Source organism: Chiloscyllium plagiosum, chromosome 14 (assembly GCF_004010195.1).
Source record: "Chiloscyllium plagiosum isolate BGI_BamShark_2017 chromosome 14, ASM401019v2, whole genome shotgun sequence".
Classification (NCBI taxonomy): domain Eukaryota; kingdom Metazoa; phylum Chordata; class Chondrichthyes; order Orectolobiformes; family Hemiscylliidae; genus Chiloscyllium; species Chiloscyllium plagiosum.
Window position 1 is genome coordinate 49,391,380 of NC_057723.1, and position 23,276 is coordinate 49,414,655.

A 23,276-nucleotide genomic window follows, 5' to 3' on the forward strand; every position below is an offset into this window, starting at 1 on the left:
TAATATTAGCAAATTTGCTGATGATACAAAGCTGGGTGGGAGGGTGAAATGTGAGGAGGATGTTAGGAGAATATAGGGTGGCCTGGACAGGCTAGGTGAGTAGATAGATGCATGGCAGATGCAGTTTAATGTGGATAAATGTATGGTTATCCACTTTGGTGGCAAGAACAGGAAGGCAGATTACTACCTAAATGGAGTCAATTTAGGTAAAGGGGCAGTACAAAGAGATCTGGGTGTTATTGTACACCAGTCAATGAAAGTAAGCATGCAGGTACAGCAGATAGTGAAGAAGGCTAATAGCATGCTGGCCTTCATAACAAGAGGGGTTGAGTATAGAAGCAAAGAGGTTCTTCAGCTGTACAGAGTCCTGGTGAGACTACACTTGGGATATTGTGTGCAGTTCTGGTCTCCAAATCTGAGGAAAGACATTCTGGCTATTGAGGGAGTGCAGCGTAGGTTCACGAGGTCAATTCCTGGAATGGCGGGACTACCTTAAGCTGAAAGACTGGAGCAACTGGGCTTGTATACCCTTGAGTTTAGGAGACTGAGAGGGGATCTGATTCAGACATATAAGATTATTAAAGGATTGGACAGTCTGGAGGCAGGAAACATGTTTCCGCTGATGGATGAGTCCCGAACCAGAGGACACAGTTTAAAAATAGGGGGTAGACCATTTAGGACAGAGATGAGGAGAAACCTCTTCACCCAGAGAGTGGTGGCTGTATGGAATGCTCTGCCCCAGAGGGCAGTGAAGGCCCAGTCTCTGGATTCATTTAAGACAGAGTTGGATAGAGCTCTCAAGGATAGTGGAATCAAGGGTTATGGAAATAAGGCAGGAACAGGATACTGATTAAGGATGATCAGCCATGATCATATTGAATGGTGGTGCAGGCTCGAAGGGCAGAATGGCCAACTCCTGCACCTATTGTCTATTGACACACGATTGCATTTTTTGTGTTTATTTTTACCTTAGACAGAAGTAAGAAAAGTTTTAAGGACCAGTGTGCAACAAGTCAGAAATGTGAACAGTTACAGAAAATAATATTCCTTTTACCAAGTTTTCACTGGGATGCACATCATGAATTAAATGTCTTTTTTGACAGAGCCAGGCAGACATATTTTAATTTGAGTTTTACACCAACCAATCACACTGCATGGAACCCTCCATCCTTCTAGCTGATTTGTTATTTAGATTTGAATGCAATTAACAAATCAGGTCACATGTTTGCCTTGTTACCTTTAATTCCTATGTATAGGATTCTGGGTAATCCAAGATGGAGGATGGAAAAAAATTGTGGCTGTAAGTGTTTTTTTGAGTAATTTTCAGTGTTGGAGCTGATTTCCTTGAATTCCAGGAGCAGTAGTTATTGTTTTATCAGCTGTTGCATTGATTTGGAAGTTTGGTTAAAAACAAAACAAAATAATGGCGCTTTAAAAAAAAGAGGAAGGGAGACAAAGGTAGTGACCATGTAGTGGGAAGTGAATCAATGGAGAGAGAGGGAATGAGGTGCTGGAGGAAGTGGTGGAGGCTGGTACAATTACAACACATAAAAGGTATCTGAAGGGCATATTAATAGGAAAGGTTTAGATTAGATTCCCTATATTATGGAAACAGAGCCGACCCGACCCTCTGAAGAGCAACCAACCCAGACCTATTTTCCCTCTGACTAATGCACCTAACACAATGGGCAATTTAGCATAGCCAATTCACCTGGCCTGTGCATCTTTGGACTGTGGGAGGAAACCGGAGCACACCCATGCAGACACTGGAGAATGTGCAAACTTTACACAGACAGTCACCCAAGGCTGGAATCGAACCTGGGACTCTGGTGCTCTGAGGCAGCAGTGCTAGCCACTGTGCCACCCCCAAGGGGTATGGCCCAAGTGCTGGCAAATGAGGATGGATTTATATAGGATATGTAGTCAGCACACATAAGTTGGACCATGTCTGTTTCCATGCTGTATATCTTTAGGACTCTATATAGCATCCTATTAACAAAAATAGGTACTGACAGCATGTAGTTTAATAATCAATACCATTTCTAAGCAAATATGATATTATCTTGTATTATTGTACAACTTTTATCCAGTTCTATGTTCTGTCCCCTTTTGTAGATAATGCAATAAGATCATAGCATGAATATTTCTTTGTTCTCAAAACTCATTACAACACAAGGCACATGTTCACAAACATGCAACAATTTTTTTGAACAAGCACTTCATTTTGTTAAGCAATTTGATAGCTGATTACTTGCATCTCCCATTTTACGTTTGAAATTTTCTTTCTTTCAAACACCTGCTTTATTACCTGCAAGATCAATCCTTATTTAATCTGTATTCCATAACACTCTTCATCGAGTGGACATTGTTCCAGAGTGAATGATTATCTATATAGCATTTTATACACATTTTTTTTCACGATTGCATTTTATATATAAGATAAATACTGTACCAGCACAAGTGTGTCTGGAGCTAATGTGCTTTTTACTACTCATTTTTATTTATTTTATTCCTAAGGACATCATGTGTCATTTCTTCTTACCAAAAATGTGATCAATCTTCCTACTTAAATAATCATTGGAAAGATTAACATATAAGGTGTAATGAAAAATTACCAATTTTATTGTTTGAGTCAGTTGGGACTATAAATCTGAGTGTACACTGTTTTTACACAATTTTTAAACGTCTTACTTGCCTTCAGCTATTCTCCAATACTGGTATGTCTCAACATGGTGCATCATTCTAATAACTCAGTTAAGTGTCTTAACTGGTCATTCGTAGCAGCAGAATTGTACTCTTAACACAATCTGCAACCTCTTCACCTGGCATATACCTTACTCTACCACTACCGTTGAGTTAGGGAATCAACCCTAATTTTATGAAACATGCAGAAGGGCATGCCAGGAGCAGCACCAGGCTTACCTAAAAATAAAAAACAAAACGCTGGATAAAGTCAGCAGATCTGACAGCATCTGTAGAGAGGAATAGAACCAAAATTTCAAGTCTGGAATGACTTCTTCAGAAAATCACAGCCATATCAAACTTCAAACATTGGCCCTATTTCTCTCCACAGATGGTGCCAGACCTGCTGACTTTCTCCAGCATCCTTAATATATTGCTTTTACCTGTATACAAAAACAAACATGAAGTGTGAACGAGGTTAGTAGTCTAAGTTTTGTAGTCTTGCCATATCTAGCCAAGAATAGTGGTAAACAATTAACTTACTGGAGGTGGGGACAGTACAACACCCTCAATGATGTGGGAGTGCAGCAGTGCATAAAATAAGGCTGAAGCATTAACAACTGTCTTCGGCTAGAACAGCATGCAAATGATCGACTCCTGCCTTCTCCCAGCCAGCATTACAGATGACAGTCTTTAGCCAATTTGATTGACTACACATGTTATCAAAAAATGGCTCGAGGCACTGGACACTGCAAAGACTATGGGCACTGTCAACATCCTTTCAATTGTACTGAAGACATGTTCCAGAACTTGACACACCCCTAGCCAAAGTGTTCCAGCTATAACACTGACTTTTACCTGATAATATGGTAAATTACCCAAATATGATCTGTACATAAAAAAAGGTCAAAAAAAACAGGTTAAATCCAACCCAGCTAACTACTGCCCCATTGATCTACTCACAATCAATAATAAAGTGGTTGACAGTATCATCAACAGTGCTATGAAGCTGCACTTGCTCAGTAATAGCCTTCTTGCTGATGCTCAGTTTGGATTTTGCCAGGATCACTCAGCACCTTACCTCATTACAGCTTTGGTGCAAACATGGACAAAACAGTTGGACTCCAGCAAGGAGGTGAGAGTCTCAGTCCTTGATATCAAGGCCACACTTGACTGAGTGTGGCATTAAGGAGCTCCAGCAAAACTGGAATCCATGAGAATCAGGGAAAACACTCTACTGGTTGGAGTCATATGTGGCACAAATGAAAATAGCTGTGGTGTTGGAGTTCAGTCATCTCATTTCCTGGATCTCATGGTAGGCATTCCCCATTCTCTGATTAACCTGTTCAGAGATGTGACTTACACACTTTTAGAACAGGTGTTACTTGAATCTAGGTCTCCTGACTCAGTAGTAGGCTCCAGAGGGCCTCTAATTTCTCAGAGTGTCCAAGTTCCAATCATCTTCAGCTGCTTCATCAATGACCTGTCCTCCATTGTAAGGCCAGAAGTAGAGATGTTTGTTGATGATAATGGTACATATTAATGGTTTAGTTGAGGGAACTAAATGTAATGTCTGCAAGTTTGCAAATAACACAAAGCTGGATGGAGGAGTGAGCTGTGAGGAGAATGCAGACGTACCTCACTGATTTGGACAAGTTGAGTGAGTGGGCAAATGCATAGCAGATGAAGTATAATGTAATAAATGGGAGATTATCCACATTGGTAGCAAAAACAAGAAAGCAGACTATTCTTTGAATGGGAAAGGGGGAGGTGCAATGAGACCTGGTTGACCTTGTCCAGCATTCACTGGAAGTAAGCATGCAAATGCAGTAGGCAGTGAAGAAGATAAGTGGTAGATGGCCTTTATGGTGTAAAGACTCGAGAACAGGAACAGGAATGTCTTGCTGCAATTGTATAGGGCCTTGGTGAGACCAAACCTGGAGTATTGTATGCCACTTTGCTCTCCTTATCAGAGGAAGGATATTCTGGCTATAGAGAGAGTGCAACAAAGGTTTATTCGACTGATTCCTGGGCTGGCAGAACTGATGTCTGAAGTGGGAATGGATCAGTTAGGCCTACATTCACTGGAGTTTAGAACAATAAGGAGGGATCTCATAGTAAAATAAAATTCTAACATGACTGTAGATCCTGTAAGTTGATGGACAATACTGTTGAGAAAGGAGTTGTGGGATTTTTTTCTCAGCAACTTTGAAGGAATGGTGGTATATTTGCATGTCAGAATGGTGAGAGGCATTACAGCTTTGGTGCAAACATGGACAAAGGAGGTGGTCTCCCAATATGCCTCTCACCCTTTTCCTTCTGTATTGTACTGGTCGTGGCTATGAAAGGAAAATGCAGTATGTTCCAATAACCTGGGAGTCCAAAATCAGAAATTACAGTTTAAGGATGTGCCATTTACAACTTAGATGAAAGAAATTTCTTCACTGAGAGAGTAGTGAACCTGTGAAATTCTCTGCATCAGAAAATAGTTGAGGCCAAAACTTTGAATGCTTACAAGAAAGAGTTAGATGTAGTTCTTTGGGCTAAAAGGATCAAAAGTTATGGGGAGAAAGTGGGAACATGGTACTAAGTTGGATGATCAGCCGTAATCATATTGAAAGGCATGACTGGTCAAATGCTGCTTTTACTTCTATTGATATCTTCTAAGATATTGAAGCAGTCCGTGTCCAAACGTAGCATTATCTGGACAAATTCTAGGTTTGGGATCTCAAGTGTCAAGAAACATATTTTCTCCACATAAATAGCAGGCAATGACCATTGACAACAAGACTACAACCTTTGCACCTTGCCCTTCAATCTCATGACCATTGCTGAATCCTCCACTATCAACATCCTGGTGGTTATGATTATCCAGAAACTGAACTGGACGAGTCATGTAAATACTATGGGTACAAGAGTAGGTCAAAGGCTAGTAAGCTAGGCAATGATTAACTCGCCTCTTGATTCTCCAAAGTCTGTTTATCATCTACAAGGCACATGTCAAGTGTGTCATGGAATACTCCCCGTTTGCCTGGATGAGTGCGACTCCAACACCTCTGAAGGAGGTGGACACCATCCGGGACAAAGCAGGCCACTTAATTGGCTTCACGTGCACAATCATTCAGTCCCTTCACCACCGATGATCATTACCAGCAATGTGTACTAACTGCAAGATATAGTGGTAAATTTACTGAGATAGCACCTTTCAAAAATGTGACCACTACCATCCAGAAGAACAAGGATAAGAGATACATGGAAACCTCTGTAAAGCTCCCTTCCAAACCACACCCCATACTGACTTGGATTGCTGTTATTTATGTCACCATTCCTTCAGTGTTGCTGAGACAAAATCCTAGAACTCCCTTTCTGAACAGTGTTGTAGATCTATTTGCACAATACAAACTGCAGCAGTTCAAGAAAGCAGTTCACTACCACCTTCTCAAAAGCAACTAGGGATGGGCAATACACAGTGGCTCAGCCAGCAATACCCAGCTCTCATGAATGAAGAAAAAATAAGTTACTCATACTACAGTGCATGCTACTCTTGCAAGATATAGGAGGTAAGGGTCATCATTAGTGTCCCTGCTGATTTCACCCACGAGGTGCACCAAACTCTATAGACTGTTCGGGAACTGGACTGGTGAGGCTAGGAACAAAGAACAAGTGCAGATGAAATGTGGCTGCAGGGCGGGTGTAGGAGGGAGGGCTTCAGATACGTGGATCATTGGGATACCTTCTGGGGAAGGTGGGACCTGTGTAAAGGAGACGGGTTGGGCCTGAACTGGAGGGTCACCAATATCCTGGGCATGAGGTTTGCTAGAGCTGTTCGTGAGAGTTTAAACTAGATCTGCAGAGGGTAGGGAACAGAGCTATGGATCAGATGATGGAGTAGGTAGTGAACAGGTAGATACAGCATGTAGAGAGTCTGTGAAGAGGGATAGGTACTTGATAGGGCAAAGATGCAGTCAGTGTGACGGGTTGAAGTGTGTCTATTTTAACACAAGAAGTGTCAGAAATAAGAGTGATGAACTTAGAGCATGGATCAGTGCTTGGAACTATGATATTGTGGCTGTAATGGAAACTTGGATATCACAGAGGCAGGAATAGTTGTTGAAAGTTCCAGGATTCAGATATTTCAAAAAGAATAAAGGTAAAAGAGGTGGAGAAGTGGCATTGCTAATCAAGGATAGTATCACAGCCGCAGAAAGGGACATCTTTGAGGAGGGTTCCTCTGCAGTGTGGGTTGAAGTCAGAAACAGGAAAGGAGCATCCACTTTATTGGGAGTTTTCTACAGCCCTCTCAATAGCAACAGAGACACCTAAGAGCAGATTCAGAGGCAGATTTTGGAAAGGTGCAGAAGTAACAGGGTGTTGTCATGGGTGACTTTAACTTCCCTAATATTGATTGGAACCTCCTTAGTTCAAATAGTTTGGATGGAGCAGTTTTTGTCAGGTGTGTCCAGGAAGGGGTCCTGACTCAATATGTATATAGGTTGATGAAAGGGCAGGCCACATTGGATTTGGTGCTTGGCAAAGTGGGAGAGCGTTCCAGTGATAGTGATCATAACTCCCTGACCTTTACGATAGTAATGGAGTGGGAGAGGAGCAGATGGTAATGGAAAGTATTTAATTGGGAGGGGGAATTACAGTGTTATTATGCAGGAACTGGGACACCTAAATTGGAAACAGGTATTGTCAGGGAAATGCAAGACAGAAATGTGGAGATTGTTTAGGGAGCACTTGCTTAATGTGCTGGACAGGTTTGTCCCTCTGAGGAATGGTAATTTGAAAGAACTTTGGGTGACAAGAGATGTAGAACATCTAATCAAGAGGATGAAGGAAGCTTACTTAAGATTGAGGAGGCAAGCATCAGTCAGGATTCTAGAGGGTTACAAGGTAGCCAGGAAGGAACTGAAGAGGAGAGCTAGAAAGGGACATGAGAAGTTTTAGCAGGTAGATTTAAGGAAAACCACAAGACATTCTACACTTATCTGAGGAACAAGAAGATGACCAGAGTGAGGTTAGGGCCAATCAGGGATAGTGGAGGGAACTTGTGCCTGAAGTCGGAAAAGGTGGGGTGAGGGGGGTCCTTAATGAATACTTTGCTTCAATATTCACTACTGAGAGGGACCTTGATATTTCTGAGGACAGCCTGAAACAGACTGATATGCTTGAACAGTTTGAAGGAGGATGTGCTGAAAATTTTGAAATTCATGAGGATAGATAAATCCCCTAGGCCATATGGGATATGCTTTGGGTTACTACAGGAAGTGAGGGAAGAGATTGCTGTGCTTTTGGCGATGATCTTTCCATCCTCACTGCCCACTAGAGTAGGGCCAGATGATTAGAGGGTGGCAAATGTTATTACCTTGTTCAAGAAAGGGAATGTGGATAATCCTGTGAATTACAGACCAGTCTCACATCTGTGGTGGGTATAGTATTGGAGAGGATTCTGAGAAACAGGATTTATGATTACTTGGAAAACCATAGTTTGATTAGAGATAGTCAGCATGGCTTTGAGAGGGGCAGGTCATTCCTCACAAACCTTATTGAATTTTTTGAGGATGTAACAAAACACATTGATGAAGTTAGAGCAGTGGATGTGGTGTATGCGGATTTTAGCAAGGTTGGTTGATAAGGATTCCCATGGTAGGCTCGTTCAGAAAGTAAGGAGGCATGGGATATAGGATACAGAATTGTCTGGCCCACAGAAGAGAGAGGGTGGTGGTAGATGGAAAGTATTCACCTGGAACTTGGTGACCAGTGGTATTCCACAGGGATCTGTTCTGGGACCTCTGCTCTTTGTGATTTTTGTAAATAACTTGGATGAGGGGGGGGTAGAGGAGTGGGTTAGTAATTTTGCCAATGCCATGAAGGTTAGTGGAGTGGTAGATAGTGTGGAGGGCTGTTGTAGGTTGCAATGGCACATTGTCAGGATGCAGAACTGGGCAGATGGAGTTCAACTTGGAAAAGTGTGAAGTGAGTCAATTTGGAAGGTCATATTTGAATGCAGAATACAGGGTTAAACACAGGATTCTTGGCAGTGTGGAGGAACAGAGGGATCTTGGGGTCCATGTCCATAGATTCCTCAAAGGTGTCACCCAAGTTGATAGGGTTGTCAAGAAGGCGTGTGGTATATTGGCTTTCATTAGCAGGGGGATTATGTTTAAGAGCCGTGAGGTTATGCTGCAGCTCTATGGAGCCCTGGTAAGACCACACTTGAAATATTGTGTTGAGTTCTGGTTACCTCACTACGGGGAAGATGTGGAAGCTTTAGAGAGGATAAAGAGGAGATTTATCATAATGCTGCCTGGACTGGAGGACAAAAGGTTGAGGGAGCCACGGCTTTTCTCAAAGAAGCAAAGAAGGATGAGGGGTGACTTGATAGAGGTGTACAAGATGATAAGAGGTATAGATAGAGTGGATGGTCAGATACTTTATCCCAGGGCTGAAATGGCTTTCACAAGGAGGCATAATATTAAGGTTATTATGGAGGAAGGTTTAGCGGAGATGTCAGAGGTCGGTTCTTTACACAGAGAGTGGTAGGTGTGTGGAGTGTGCTGCCAGCAGTGGAAACAGAGTCAGATACATTAGGGACATTAAAGCGACTCTTGGATAGGCACATGGATGATAGTACAATGAAGGGTATGTAGATTAGTCTCATCTTAGAGTAGGATAAAAGGCCAGCACAACATCGAAGACTGAAGGGCCTGTACTGTTCTATGTTCTATGTGGTCAACATTCCTTATTTCTACATCCAGTAATATTTTCAACCTTGTTTATGATGGATGAACAAATTGCTTGTGCAGTTTAACTCAAATTACATTTTTGTTTTCTAAATCTCTGCTCCCTGATATCATTAACATTTTTAAAAATTTCTTTAATGGAGAGGTTCCATTGAAGCAAACAATGGTGACCCAATTGTGTAAATTGCAAATTCAGATTCAAATACAATAGCTTTGTCATTTTCCATATTCAGCTTCGTTTGTGCATTCTTCATCAAAGACATCCTTAATAATAATGATATTCCACTGGATACCACATCTGGCTAACAAAATCAATGACCCTAGCTACTTTGTAAGGAATATCTACTCTTTGTCAAGATTTTTGTGTTCACATGTGCAAATGTGAAGTTGGTGGCATTCTCAAAGTTCCTTAATTTGTACTGATCGTTATTACTCAGATTCTCGGTGTTATGTTATTCTGCCTATTCTTAACACTGATGAAATACATCCACTGTCTACTGCTGCGTTATTGAAAGGTTCCATTACTGACATGTTCATCACTATGCAGCTTCTTGCAACCATACTAATGCCCTCTTTTTGATCAAAATCTCCATCTTCTTCTTTGAACTTTCAGTTTCATGTTGAGTTTCGAATGCTCTTATACTGTTTTGGAACAGTTCATGTTCCAACCCATGGGCATTTTTGGGACCATTGTCATATTGTAAATCCCAAAGTCTCAAAATTGTCCAAAAGCATTGCAGTTCACATTTCTACTAGTTTAAGTTAATCGGAGATGTGATATGATGATGTGGTAAGGCTACTGCATGTCTGATGCCACTTTCTATAGATGGAGTTTGCAGGCAGTTGCTACTCATGGCGCATATCCTGAAAAGTTGGTACTGTCCAAGATGGAAGCACAGAAGAAATAGTGGCAACCTGGAGCTGCGAGGTACCTGGTGTGACTTTCATGTCAATAATAATCACCATCTAGTTCCTCTGGGCCAAGTGGGAGAATAGGAAATTACATATAAGTGAGAAGAGATTAGATACTGAGGAGATATAAATACCCGGAAATAAACCTTTTGCCACACACTTGTGATATTTTGATTTTGCCATTCAAACCGTTGAATAAGAAATCAGAATGCTTTTTTCAAAGTTGGGAATCTCATTATACTGATCTTGCCATATGTTCAAACTTACACATCATTACCCACATTTTTCATGAGCTGGGAAAATTCAACTCTGTTTATTCACAATATTTCAAATTGATCAAATAGGTTTGTGTACAGTTTCCAAATAATTATAGTCACAATTTTGTTTTAAGCAAAATGATTTTCTGAATTTATTTGTGGTAGCATAAATGGTGCAAATGAGATAAACCATTGTGATGGTCTGCAGGTTGAGAAAGCCTTAAGATAAAATAATACTATGATACTGAATATGGACTGTGGATACTGTTCACATTGTTTTTTTTTCCTGACATACATAATTACACAGTTGAGTACCATAGATTTTCTGTGAAGAAACAACTGATATTTTGTGATGCTGAAAATCTGCATTCCAGGCATAGTTTTTAGGAGTCATGCAGGAAACAACGAACATATAAAACCCATTCTTGATTTCGCTCCAGGCTCTACTCATTGTGTAACATGCAACAATTACAGGGAGTGGTAGAAATACCGTAACTATGCACTGACATTTTGATTTATATCAATGCAAGAAGGAAGTTCTCTTATTTTTAAGCTGATGAGATTCACATCCTGCTGGAAAATTTACATCACTTTTTTTTGGCAATCAAATAAAAGAACACCATTCAGTGCCATACCACAAAAGTAGAGAGTATGCGCATGCGTGCAAACTCACATTCCTTATTGCCATAGCCACAAAGTGTTCAGAATTGTGAGATTATAAAACATAATTGTGATATTCAAACTTTAAAGCAATCATGAGTTTGCTTTTGGATTCTTTTGATTCCGAACTGTGGAGTTAATATTAGCCAATGAGGGCACAGCTGCAGATATTGCTTTGACAGCAACTCTCTCTGCCAGCCAGTCAATTTTTGTTTTTGTTAGTGCTCCAGAAGCTGAAGTGAAAACTGCGAGTGTGAAACATTTATTTTGACTTAAAAGACAACTTATATTAAGAAAAGTGAAATGTGTTGAGAAGGTATTTATGTAATGAAGTAATTTATTATTAAAAACTAGTTTAGTACAGATACTGATAAGTAGGAAAGCTTATGAAGCAATAAGTGACTAGAACATTCCATGATTGCTTAGAGCAAACAAACACAGACTGGTTTTGTTGTTGTGTAGGCAGTTATAACTGGGATTTTGCATTCTGTTCAATATAGATTGCATTGAGAATCGGATCATAAGGGGCAGAGTAAGGATCGAGATTAGATTTCTGCAAATAAATTTCGAGTTTACAGGAAATTGTGATTTACAAAGCAAGATCAAGTTACACAAGAATTGTACTTATATTCAACCACAAGACCATATTTTCAATTCTTTCTGGGTAGATCAGCCAAAAGGCCACAGAGAGGCATCTAATCAGCATAACTGTATTAATTCTAATTGTGTCTCCTGCAGGCATAGTTACCATGGATGATTCATCATATGAGGAACTTAATGGCAAATTTACATCAGCCAGTAAAATGGAAGAAAAACAAATGAAAGCTATAGAAGAACTGGTTGAAACTGAAAAACGGTATCTCAGTTTACTACAGCTGTGTGCAACAGATATCAGGAACCATTTACAATTCAAACAGGTAATCATTTAGAGATCCATATTTTGAGAAAACATTTGACAGGCTGTGGAATACTGTGCAAACTTTGGACTTAAATTCAAAAATGGGGACAGATCTTTTTGAGGGTCACTCATGCCAAGGTCATGTGGCAGAAACGTAGCTTTTTGAGACTATGTGGAAATCATCCTTAGAGTAGGAGGTACTTCGACTCGAAAGCCAGTCAGGTTTTCTTGAGTGATTACTTGAGTCCTTCTCAGCTCATTGCATGTGCCGGCATGAGTAAAATACCAATTTTTATGTGCAGAAGGGCAGGAGGTTCTGCCCTTGGCCAGGACCACCTTGGCCCCAACTTCAGGACATCACATTTAAAAGGCAGCCAAACAATATTTCCTTCTCTGCAATCTAGCAACATCATTCAGCCTCTGCTCATTACCTCCCTTATGCCCCGAGAGATGTTAGAGACCAGACAAAGTGCCATGCCTCAGCAATGCCTTCCCATAGATTTTCCTGGAGGTTGTTCAGGAGAGAGAGGAATCCAATTCCCTATGGATTGCAAAAGGAGGCCACCCCACTTGACAAATGCGGCATGGGCAGAAGTGTCTGTGGTGATCAGCAGCTTTGGGCAGTTCAAGAGAACCTGGCTCCAGTGCTGCAAAAGAACAAATAATATGCTGCATATTACCACGGTATGTAGCACCGTCTACCCAATATTTTATGTCCCCGTGCATATGAGTTAGCATTGTAATATTGCCAGTACAGAAGACTGTCACATACAAGTCAGGGGGCTGGGAATCCCATTTCATGTCTCACGTACAATCAAGGCTAACACTTCATTGCATCTGCCAGTGTAGTTGTCTTTATACCATAATGGTGCCTGATGTGATGTGCCACCGTTGTGTGATATACTGATAATCTGCCACTCTCATGCTGGGTCATGTAGTGCTAAAAAAGCAGCAAACTTTAATGACAGCACCTGATATCTATATCTATTTATAGTGTATACATATATAGAACGGAGGCTGTGAGCATTATACCATTGAGTCAAATAATATAGCAATCACGTCATGAGCATGTTCTTTATAGTGTTATGAGATGGAGGCTGAACCCATCTGCTAATTAAAACTAACACCCCAGAAAAGCTTGCCTCACCTCTTAATCTGCTAAAAGTGTGAATGAAAGAAAACCCCGATTTTCCACTGTTTTAAAGAAAAAATAGCAATTTGTTTTCCTAACTCTAACAGTGGACACTAAACAAAAACTATTAACAAATTCAAGCTCCCTTTTTCTTAACCAATCACTATTTGACCCCAACTCTATTAAAAATGCTCCAACAGCACAATCATTCAACATTAAGTTAACTTAATCTTTCTCAAAGACCAAACAGTCTTTTACGCTGTCTTCCTTACGGTATTCTGAATCCGCTGCTTTCTTCCGAATCTGCTGTTTCCTTCCATCCTTCTGATACTGCTGTCTTCTCCTTGGATTGTCTTCTGATTTTTCTTTTTTTACTGCAAATGTCTTTATATAAAATTTCTTGGTACCTTTAATAAATGATGCCTTATGAGATTTCTTTGAGAGCATTGAGTTGTTTCTTTCTTCAGATGGCAATTGGCTCTGACTAATTCTCAAAAATGTCCTTCCTTTTTTATATCCCCAAGACTAATGCCCTCTGTTTCGTCCAATGTCGTCAGTACAATTGGTTTTTTGGTATTGTGAGCATAATTTAAATTAATTGGTTAAATTTAAATCCAGTTGCCTTAATATCAAATAACAACCCCAAACTGATTTGTTACATATTATCAATTCTCAGCTAGTCACAGACACATGTGCTGTCACAATCTCTCCGCTCAGAAGAGGCACCTCTCTCTTAACGTGCCCATACACTCTTCAACTTCATAATGATAGGTATATCACAAATCTGCTGTGAGACATGATGCAACACTGCCTGTCACAGATATGGCACTTAACACAAAAAAGGAGCTGCCACACTCTGTGGTTCATGCACCGTCAGCTTACTGGCCTTCCTTCACACATAGGTGGGCAGATGCATCCGATAGCTTTTCACTAAATGCTTGCGTGAACCAAGGACACAACAACAAAATATGGCTTAGGGATAAATAACTCTCAGGTATCTCAGGCACTCATCACATATAATATTTGACGTGAGATGTCACTGATCTTCCATTCAGAGACATGAATGTTTGAAACTTGATGACCTGATCTTTCATTCAGAGGCCTGAACCCCACCTTCCCCATACCGTGTTTTTATTAGTAACATATATGAACAATCACAGCTCACCTCTACCTGTATCTATAAATACAGATGTAGTGCTCATGTAGCCACATTTAATGTGTCTTAATGCTTCTGTTTATCTATTGGAGGAAGAACATACACAATAATCACAAACATGCACAGACCAGACAGGAGAATGCCTGACATAGGCTGCTGACCCACTCCAAGGAGAAGGCTGCAGAGTTAGTAGGAAACCAAGAGAAAAATGTCCATGTTAAAGGGAGATGGGATACCTACAACTACCTATTGCGAGAGTCTTTGATCTGCTAGTGCTATCAAGCACCAATTCTTAATGAAATCTTGGGAAATGTTGGTGGCTCACAACACTAACAAAGCTTTGGGTGGAATCTAATCAGGACCTGAACAATGTGGGCTATGGTGTTATTTGTGGCAAAATCACGCAAGAAGTTCATGTGAGGTTGATCACTATTTCGGGAACAACTTGCTCATCCTTTTTTTGTATTTGCTAAGCAGTGGGGTAAGTTTTTTGCTGAGCAGTGACAAGTTACCAATTAAGGTTTATTATTGCTTGTTAAATATCTTATGGATGTAGGCTTGCTGGCTGAGCTGGAAGGTTCATTTTCAGATGTTTCATCACCATACTAGGTAACATCTTCAGTCAGCCTCCAAATGTAGCATTTTCTATTTATATGTTTTGAGTTTCCTTGGGTTGGTGATGTCATTTTCTGAGGTGACATCAAATAGGATCCAAGTCAATGTGTTTGTTGATAGAGTTCCGGTAGGAATGCCATGCTTGTTTTTTCTGTTTGGCTTGTCCTAGGATGGATTTGTTGTCCCAGTTGAAATAGTGTCCTTGCTCATCCGTATGTAAGGGTACTAGTGAGAGTGGGTCCTGTTGTTTTGTGGCGAGTTGATGTTCATGTATCCTGGTGGCTAGTCTTCTGCCTGTTTGTCCAATGTAGTGTTTGTTACAGTTCTTGCACGGTATTTTGTAAATTACATTAGTTTTGCTTGTTGTCTGTATAGGATCTTTCAAGTTCATTAGCTGCTGTTTCAGTGTGTTGGTGGGTTTGTGGGCTACCATGATGCCAAAAGGTCTGAGTAGTCTGGCAGTCATTTCCGAGATGTCTTTGATGTAGTGTAGAATGGCTAGGGTTTCTGGACGTGTTTTGTCTGCTTGTTGGGGTTTGTTGTTCAGAAATCGGTGGACTGTGTTTATTGAGTACTTGTTCTTTTTGAATACACTGTATAGATGATTTTTCTCTGCTCTGCATAGATCCTCTGTGCTGCAGTGTGTGTTGGCTTGTTGAAATAATGTTCTGATGCAGCTTCATTTGTGGATGTTGGGGTGATTACTTCTGAAGTTCAGTATTTGGTCTGTATGTGCTGTTTTCCTGTAGTCACTGGTTTGACGTTTCCCATTGACTGTTTGCTCTACTGTGACATCTAGGAATGGCAGTTTGTTGTTGTTTCCTTCTCTTTAGTGAATTTTATGCTAGTAAGGGTATTATTGATGGTCTTGAAGGTTTCCTCTAATTTGTTTCATTTAGTGATGACAAAGGTATCATCCATGTAGCGGACCCAAAGTTTGGGTTGAATGGTTGGCAGAGCTGTTTGTTCAAGTCACTGCATTACTGCCTCTGCTAAGAACCTTGATATCGGAGACCCCATGGGTGTTCCTTTGGTTTGTCTGTAGGCTTTGTTGTTGAAGGTAAAGTGTGTGTTCAGGCATAGGTCCACTAGCTTGATGATACTGTCCTTACTGGTGAAGTTGGTAGTGTTTCCTATATGTGTCTTTGTTTCTTCTAATAATGTAGTCAGTGTTTCCTTGGCCAGGTTGATGATGATGGATGTGAACAGGGCTGTTATGTCAAATGATTCCATTATTTCATCCTCTTCTATCTTGGTGTCTTTGGTCTTCAGGAATTCTTGGGTGGAGTTGATGGAGTGTTGTGAGTCTTCTACTAAGTGTTTTCATCTTTGGTTAGCTCCTTGGCCAATCTGTAAGTTGGTGTTCCAGGTAGCTAGAGTATAGGTCTGAGGGGGGCACCTGGTTTGTGAACTTAGGGCAATCCGTAGAAGTGTGGTGTGTTGGATCTGTCTGGTTTCATTTTTTGGAAGTTGGTCTTATTTATTTCTCCAGATTTCTGAAGTGTTTTGAGTAGGGCTGTGATTCGGTTCTCTGGTTGTGGAGTCAGGTCTATTGCCACTTGTTGGTATGCGTTGGTATCTGCAAGTGATGCATTTGCTTTCTCAATGCAGCCGTAAACCCAAACAAGCAGACAAAATGCGTCCAGAAACCCTAGCCACTCTCCCCCACCTCAAAGACATCTCGGAAATGACTGCCAGACCACTCAGACCCAATGACATCATGGTAGCCCACAAACCCACCAACACATTAAAACAGCAGCTCATGAACTTGAAAGACCCTATACAGACAACAAGCAAAACTAATGTCATCTACAAAATACCTTGCAAGAACTGTAATAGTACATTGGACAAACAGGCAGAAAACTAGCCACTAGGATACATGAACATCAACTAGCCACAAAATGAAATGACCCACTCTCGCTATCATCCTTACATATGGATGAGGAAGGACACTACTTTGACTGCGACAACACATCCACCCTAGGACAAGCCAAACAGAGACACACACGAGAATGCCAGAAAGCATGGCATTCCAACTGGAACTCTTATCAACAAGCACATTGACATGGATCCCATTTTCCACCCACTGAGAAAAAGAACAGGAAATGACATCACCGGTGGAAATGATGTCACCACCAGAAATGACATCACCAACCCAAGGCAACTCAAAGATACAAATACAAAGAGGGCTACACCACCAGTGCTTCATTTGGAGGCTGACTGAAGATATTACCTAGTATGGTGACGAAATGTCTGAAAACAGACCTTCTAGCTCAGTGAGCAAATCTACAGCCAAAACCGCAATCTGAGCTACAAATCTTCTCAAAAGTCACTAATACCTTATTAACACCACACTTGCTTCATTAATATTCAGCCTCCTATCTTAGCAAACAAACTAGACAGGAAATATTCTTAAATATGGAATTCAGAGTTAATATGTGGCAACTGAAAGAAAGTGAGGACTGCAGATGTGGAGAGACAGAGTCAAAAAGTGTGGCGCTGAAAAAACACAGCAGGTCAGGCGGCATCTGAGGAGCTGGAGAGTCGATGTTTCGAGCAAAAGCCCTTCATCAAGAATGTCAACTGTCCTGCTCCTGGGATGCTGCCTGACCTGTTGTGCTTTTCCAGCGTCACACTTTTCGACAACATATTTGGCATCTTTAGCTCACTGCTTGCTCCAAAGGGGCACAGAATCTCTTTGCACAGTCCATGAGCACCAGCAACATGCACCCAGGTCCACGGACATTTTCATTCAACGTATGTCTCTAAGAACTGCCATGAGATATTTCTGATACTTCAGCACTTTAATGCTGCATTTCAAGTTCGACCAGGAACTGTCATTGTAATGCTGTAGCAAGGACACTGCATACTCAGGGGCATGCACCTTGCCTATGGACTGGACCAGGCTGTATCTCTTGCCTGTTCACTTGTTGTCAGAGTGTTTACTCATTCTTGAGCCTCCCTGGATGCTCACAGCATCATTGCCCTGCCTTTTGTCCTTTGCCCTCTCAACCAAAGTTACCATTTACTTCTGTCTCACTTTGCCATTTAGCGAAGTTACAAAGGTAGGAATCTTCTTGTGGTTGTTAGCAAGCCTCTGTCGAGTCAAGGTGCACAGCCTTCATCAGGGGACCTGGTACAATCAATGGCAGCCTCCGATAACAGTCCAGCAGCTTAAACAGGGTCAGTCAGTCAGCTGCTTGGGACAATCTGAGTCAGGTTGCTTTCCACATTAAGGCGTGAGGAGTTGAATATTGGGAAGCCGAACACCTGTCTTGCCTCTTTCTGCACTATTATGGGCGGTTTTCCTCCGAGAATGTGGAACAAGCATTACAAGAGATGAAAGTGGGTGGCACTATTGCTTTTCGTGAAGGTTGAGCGATGTCCTGAGCAAGTGAGTAAGAATCAGAAATGGTATGTAGGGCTAGTGGTGTTGCGGCTTGGGGTGGGTGATAGCGAGTGAGGAAAGATGTTGCAGGTGATCGCGGGAGTGTTAGAGGTGGGTACATGTGGCAGGGAGAAAATGGTTGTGAGCTATTGGAGAAAAGATGGTGGAACTTAAACTGCCAGAATGGATAAGCTCGTTGACTTTTGTCCTATGTTGCTGTGCATTCCTGTAGGTGGCTGAGACTATACTGACCTCGGTAGCAACCTCAGATCATGCTGGCATTGTCTCATGTCATGGTCTCCACTGCTGCTCCTGAGGGAAGAAGACCTCCTGCCTGTTGCACCACCTTGTCCAGCAGGACCTCCAAATCTTTGCCCATAAAGAGACATGCCAATTCCCCTTTGTCTGCATGTCCAAGGCAAATAAAAGCACACAGGGCAACTATGATTGACAGTGCTTGTTCCAGGTGCACCACAAGCTTTTAAAATGGTGCCAGCATCGGGGATGCTGGTCAATTCTGAGATAACCAATGAGTGGTGAATCGTTGAGGGAATTGGACAAGACTAATGCAGTCAGGGTGGGGTCAGTAGTCACTGAGATGAGATTAGTAAGGTATGGCAATAAAACATTGCCCTGCCTTGAGCTGAAAACCCCTCTCAAAACAGCTCTGACACAACTCACACTGAACCAAAAACAAGATTCAGTCCTTTATATTGTTCTATGGAGCATATGGATCTCACTCCCAAGAGTGCACAAAAAAGAAGTCCTGCCCTCAGGCCAATCTCTGCCAGCCCCGCATAACAGGCAAAATAGACATGTATCTCAGATGATGAGATACCTTCCCTCCTGTCCTCTACCAGCCAAGAGTCATTCGCCATGGTGGTAATTAATCTGGAGTAGGCTTGGAAGTCACAATCTTGTGAGCAGAGCACTGACTTGAGCCTGCAGTTAGAGGAGCAAGAAACGGCCAAACTCTCTGACACTCTGAAGTTGGCTGGAGAACAGTCCACTGTTAAGCCTAATTCAGATGAGGAGCCTTTTGACCCAGCCATTAACAAGTTGACAGAGATGCAGAGACAAGCAGAGGATTGTCTGGAAGAAGTGCCAGAGATCATACAAAGGCATACAGTGCCAGGTTGAGCAGAACAAGTACTATCTACCAGATTTGTACAGGGGTTTTCACTCCATAGCTTGAGCTATGGACGCATTCATTCACTGGCTCAGTGAGAAGGAGCTGCAGAGTACCTAACCTCCTTCCAGGTGCCCCATCTCCTGGATGGGTGATGAGGTGCCATTGTGTATGAAAAGGGTACAGGAGAAGTGACTTACAGGCTTCCGGAGGATTGTCATCTCTGGACACTTGAGGGGTGCCCTGTTGCAACATCTCCCCTGCGCCAGTGACCCAAATGCTGCCACCAGCTCAGGCTGAGGAGGTTCTACCTGTATCTGTGTAGGAGACCCCAGGCAGGCCTGAGACCTCCAGACCATGGACCACAAGAGAATGTTTGCCAAAGTCATCTATGGCATGCCAGAAAAGCAGTTGACAGTCTTCTTTAAGTTCAGCTCCTGTAGCTGAAGTTGCAGCCATTTGCAGCAATGAGTGCAGTCAGATTTAATGACATCAAAGTCATTTTCATTATCAGTGCACAGGTGTCAAAATTGAGAACAACCTGATACTAGACGGAAATAAAGCACTTTGTAAAACTGTATTCTAACAGATGAAAGGCTTAACAGACAATCAATTCTTCAATGTATAATTTCAGTTACATCACACTGCAAATTTTTGCTATAAATTCTGTGTTACGATCGAGCCCTCCACAATTACCTGATGAAGGAGCGTCGCTCCGAAAGCTAGTGTGTTTCCAATTAAACCTGTTGGACTATAACCTGGTGTTGTGTGATTTTTAACTTTGTAAGACAGTGCTGTGAGTTCTTTCAATCTGTTAAAGATTCAGACAATTTAAATCTCCTTATAGACTAGCTTGGGGAGAACTACTAATCATTGTTTCCACTTACATGCATATCATTTGGCATCAAATAGTGCTGAGGCTGTCATTCTCTGTATTCCTCTGGGAGGGAACTAACTCTGGAAAGTTGAAACCGAAGCAAAAGGTTTGGATTTGGGGAGTCAATCAGCATAGTTCAGTCCATCTTCCTCTCTGTAATAGGCAAATGTACCTTGCAAATTGAAGTTTGAGTCATTTAAGCACAACACACCCTTCTAGTAATTCTGTGTAACTCCATACCAATGCTCTGGCCAGAAAACTGAACATACTATGTTGGTGCAAAGGGAATAAATTAATTTATAATTACAAATAAACAAAGTTTCTTAATGTTTTAAAAGTATAAAGCAAGCATTCTCTTGAGACCACTGCACCATAGTTGACTCATAGTTGTCATTGTCCACATAACTAAATATAAAGTTCAAATCTACTCATGACATGGTTCTCTCATAAGAGCATGGGAAATGCGAAATAGGACCAGGAGTCACTGTTCAGCACCTGAAGCCCACCTAACTATTCAATTAAAACATGGCCAAACTATCCCAGGCTTCAACTCATCTTACATGCAGCTTGCCTTAGACCCCAGTTCCCTGATAGTTCATCTACCCCCTCTCTATACGCTTTCAGTGATCTTGCCTCCACAATTCTATGGAGTAGACAATTCCAGACATTCACTACCTTTGGGAGAAGAAACTCTTTTGCATCTCAGTTTTAAATGTGTACAGCCATATTTTGTACTGTGTCCCTTACTTTGAGACCCTTCCCCTATTGGTGGAAGCACGTTCCCCACATCTACCCTATCAAATACCTGAGAATTTTGTGTATTTTAATAAGATCACCCCTCTTCTAAAATATATTGAATAACCTGTTCAGCTGTTATTGTCTGCATCCCTGAAATCAGCCTAGTGAATCCTTTTTGAACTGTCTCCAGTATCAGGACATAATTTCTCAGATAGGTGAACCAAACTGTACACAGTACTCCAAGTGCCACCTCACCAACACCCTATAACTAGACTTCCCTATTTTTAAACTCCAAGGCCAAAATGTCAGTTTTCTGCTGAGCTATGTGCTGCAGCTGTAGGTTAACCTAATGCACAAGGACCCATGTGCACCCTGATTCCACTGCAGTCCACTTTGCTGGAGTCCATCTCCATTTAAGTAATGATTTATGATTCTTCCTACCTGACCTCACATTTTCCTGCATTAAATGCTATCTGCCATGTTTTTGCCAACTCACTCAATTTATCTATAATACCTTGAAGATTCCTGATGTCCTCATCATGGCGGGCCATCTCATCTATTTTGGATACAATGCACTATACCTCTCTTCCATGTCACTAATATAGATAATAAGTGAGACACTGGAACTGACTGGCGCTGTACTCCGCTAGTTATGTATCTCAAACCTAAAAAAGATTCATGTCATCTGTATGCCAACCAGTTCTCAATCTATGCAAATACACTTCACCATGGATTTTAAGAACTTAGCAACTAAGGAGGATCTTCTCAACCTTTTGCCCCTTAATGAAAGAACATTGAGCGAGAAATCTATAATTAATTCAAAAGATATGTGTTTAAGAAAATCAAACCATCTTGATATTATTGCAACCTAACCCTCAAAAGTTTTTCTCCTTTATTTTTGAGGTGTCTTTTGTTGGATGTTAAATCTTTATGAATCCACTGCCGAACCACTAATCTTGGCCATATTGTATGGCTTTCTTTCAATTTGATGCTATCCTCAACTTATTGGTTAGTCATGGTTGGTTTATCCCCTTCCTAGAATCCTTCTTCCCCACTGGGATATATTTTTGTTATTAGCCGTGAGTTATTTTCTTAAACACCTGTTGTTACTAGTACCTAGTATCCAAAGAATTTGAAGCCATCCCTCTTGAAACAACTTTCTAGCCAGATATTAACTTGTCTTAATTACTTAATTTTGTACTCACTAGTGCTTTGAGTAATCTAGAGATTACTACTTTTGAACTCTTGCTTGCCAATGTTTTACCTCGCTGCTTAATTCTAACTGCAAGTATGCATCTCCTTTCCTGCCTGTATCATTGGGACCACAAATTCCTACTGATCATCTTCCCCCAGATGAATGTCCTCCAGCTACTGTTTGACATCCTTGAGCCTGGGACCCTAGGGAGGCAACATAACTTTCTGAGTCACGTTTTCAGCTACAGAAATGGCTACCTGATCCTATAACTAATAAATCTCTGTCACTATTGCTCTTCTACTGTTCATATTTTCCTCCTTTAAATACTGGCTCACCATTGATACCACAGACTTGGTGCTTGCTGCACTCTTCTGAGGAGCCATAATTCTCATCAGTACCCAGGAAAATAAAAATATTAATCAGCAGTACCTCAGGGTACTCCTGTACTAAGTTCTGGTTCCCTTGAACTGACCGGTGTTTGCTCATTACGTATTTGACTATTAATTCTATTAGATTTAAAATAGTGATGGAAAAAGAGAGACCAGATCTAAAAGTTGAAGGTCGAAATTGGAGAAAGGTATTAGGCAAGAACTTTCGAAAGCTGATTGGGGGCAGATGTTTGCAGGTAAAGGGACGGCTGGAAAATGGGAAGCCTTCAGGAATGAGATAACGAGAATCCAGAGAAAGTATATTCCAGTTAGGGTGAATGGAAAGGCTGGTAGGTATAGGGAATGCTGGGTGACTAAAGAAATTGAGGGTTTGGTTAAGGAAAAAAAGGAAGCATATGTCAGGTATAGACAGGATAGATTGAATGAATCCTTAGAAGGGTATAAAGGCAGTAGAAGTATACTTAAGAGAGAAATCAGGAGGGCAAAAAGGGGACATGAGATA

General features: G+C 41.3%; 1 protein-coding gene across 9 annotated transcripts in view; it reads left to right on the forward strand.

Moving 5' to 3' along the window:
* Positions 1 to 23,276, forward strand: part of arhgef37 (Rho guanine nucleotide exchange factor (GEF) 37) — a 231,892-nt gene that overhangs the window by 104,137 nt on the left and 104,479 nt on the right. For 5 of the 9 annotated variants that reach the window (XM_043703767.1, XM_043703768.1, XM_043703769.1 and 2 more), the window contains one exon: positions 11,996 to 12,174. The exons of 1 other annotated variant lie outside the window; for it this stretch is intronic. In XM_043703767.1, coding sequence (XP_043559702.1) covers positions 11,996 to 12,174 — 179 coding nt within the window. Of the gene's footprint in view, positions 1 to 1,266; positions 1,301 to 11,447; positions 11,574 to 11,995; positions 12,175 to 23,276 lie in introns of those variants that run through there. 3 more of the 9 variants (XM_043703765.1, XM_043703773.1, XM_043703771.1) reach the window with 2 other exon arrangements.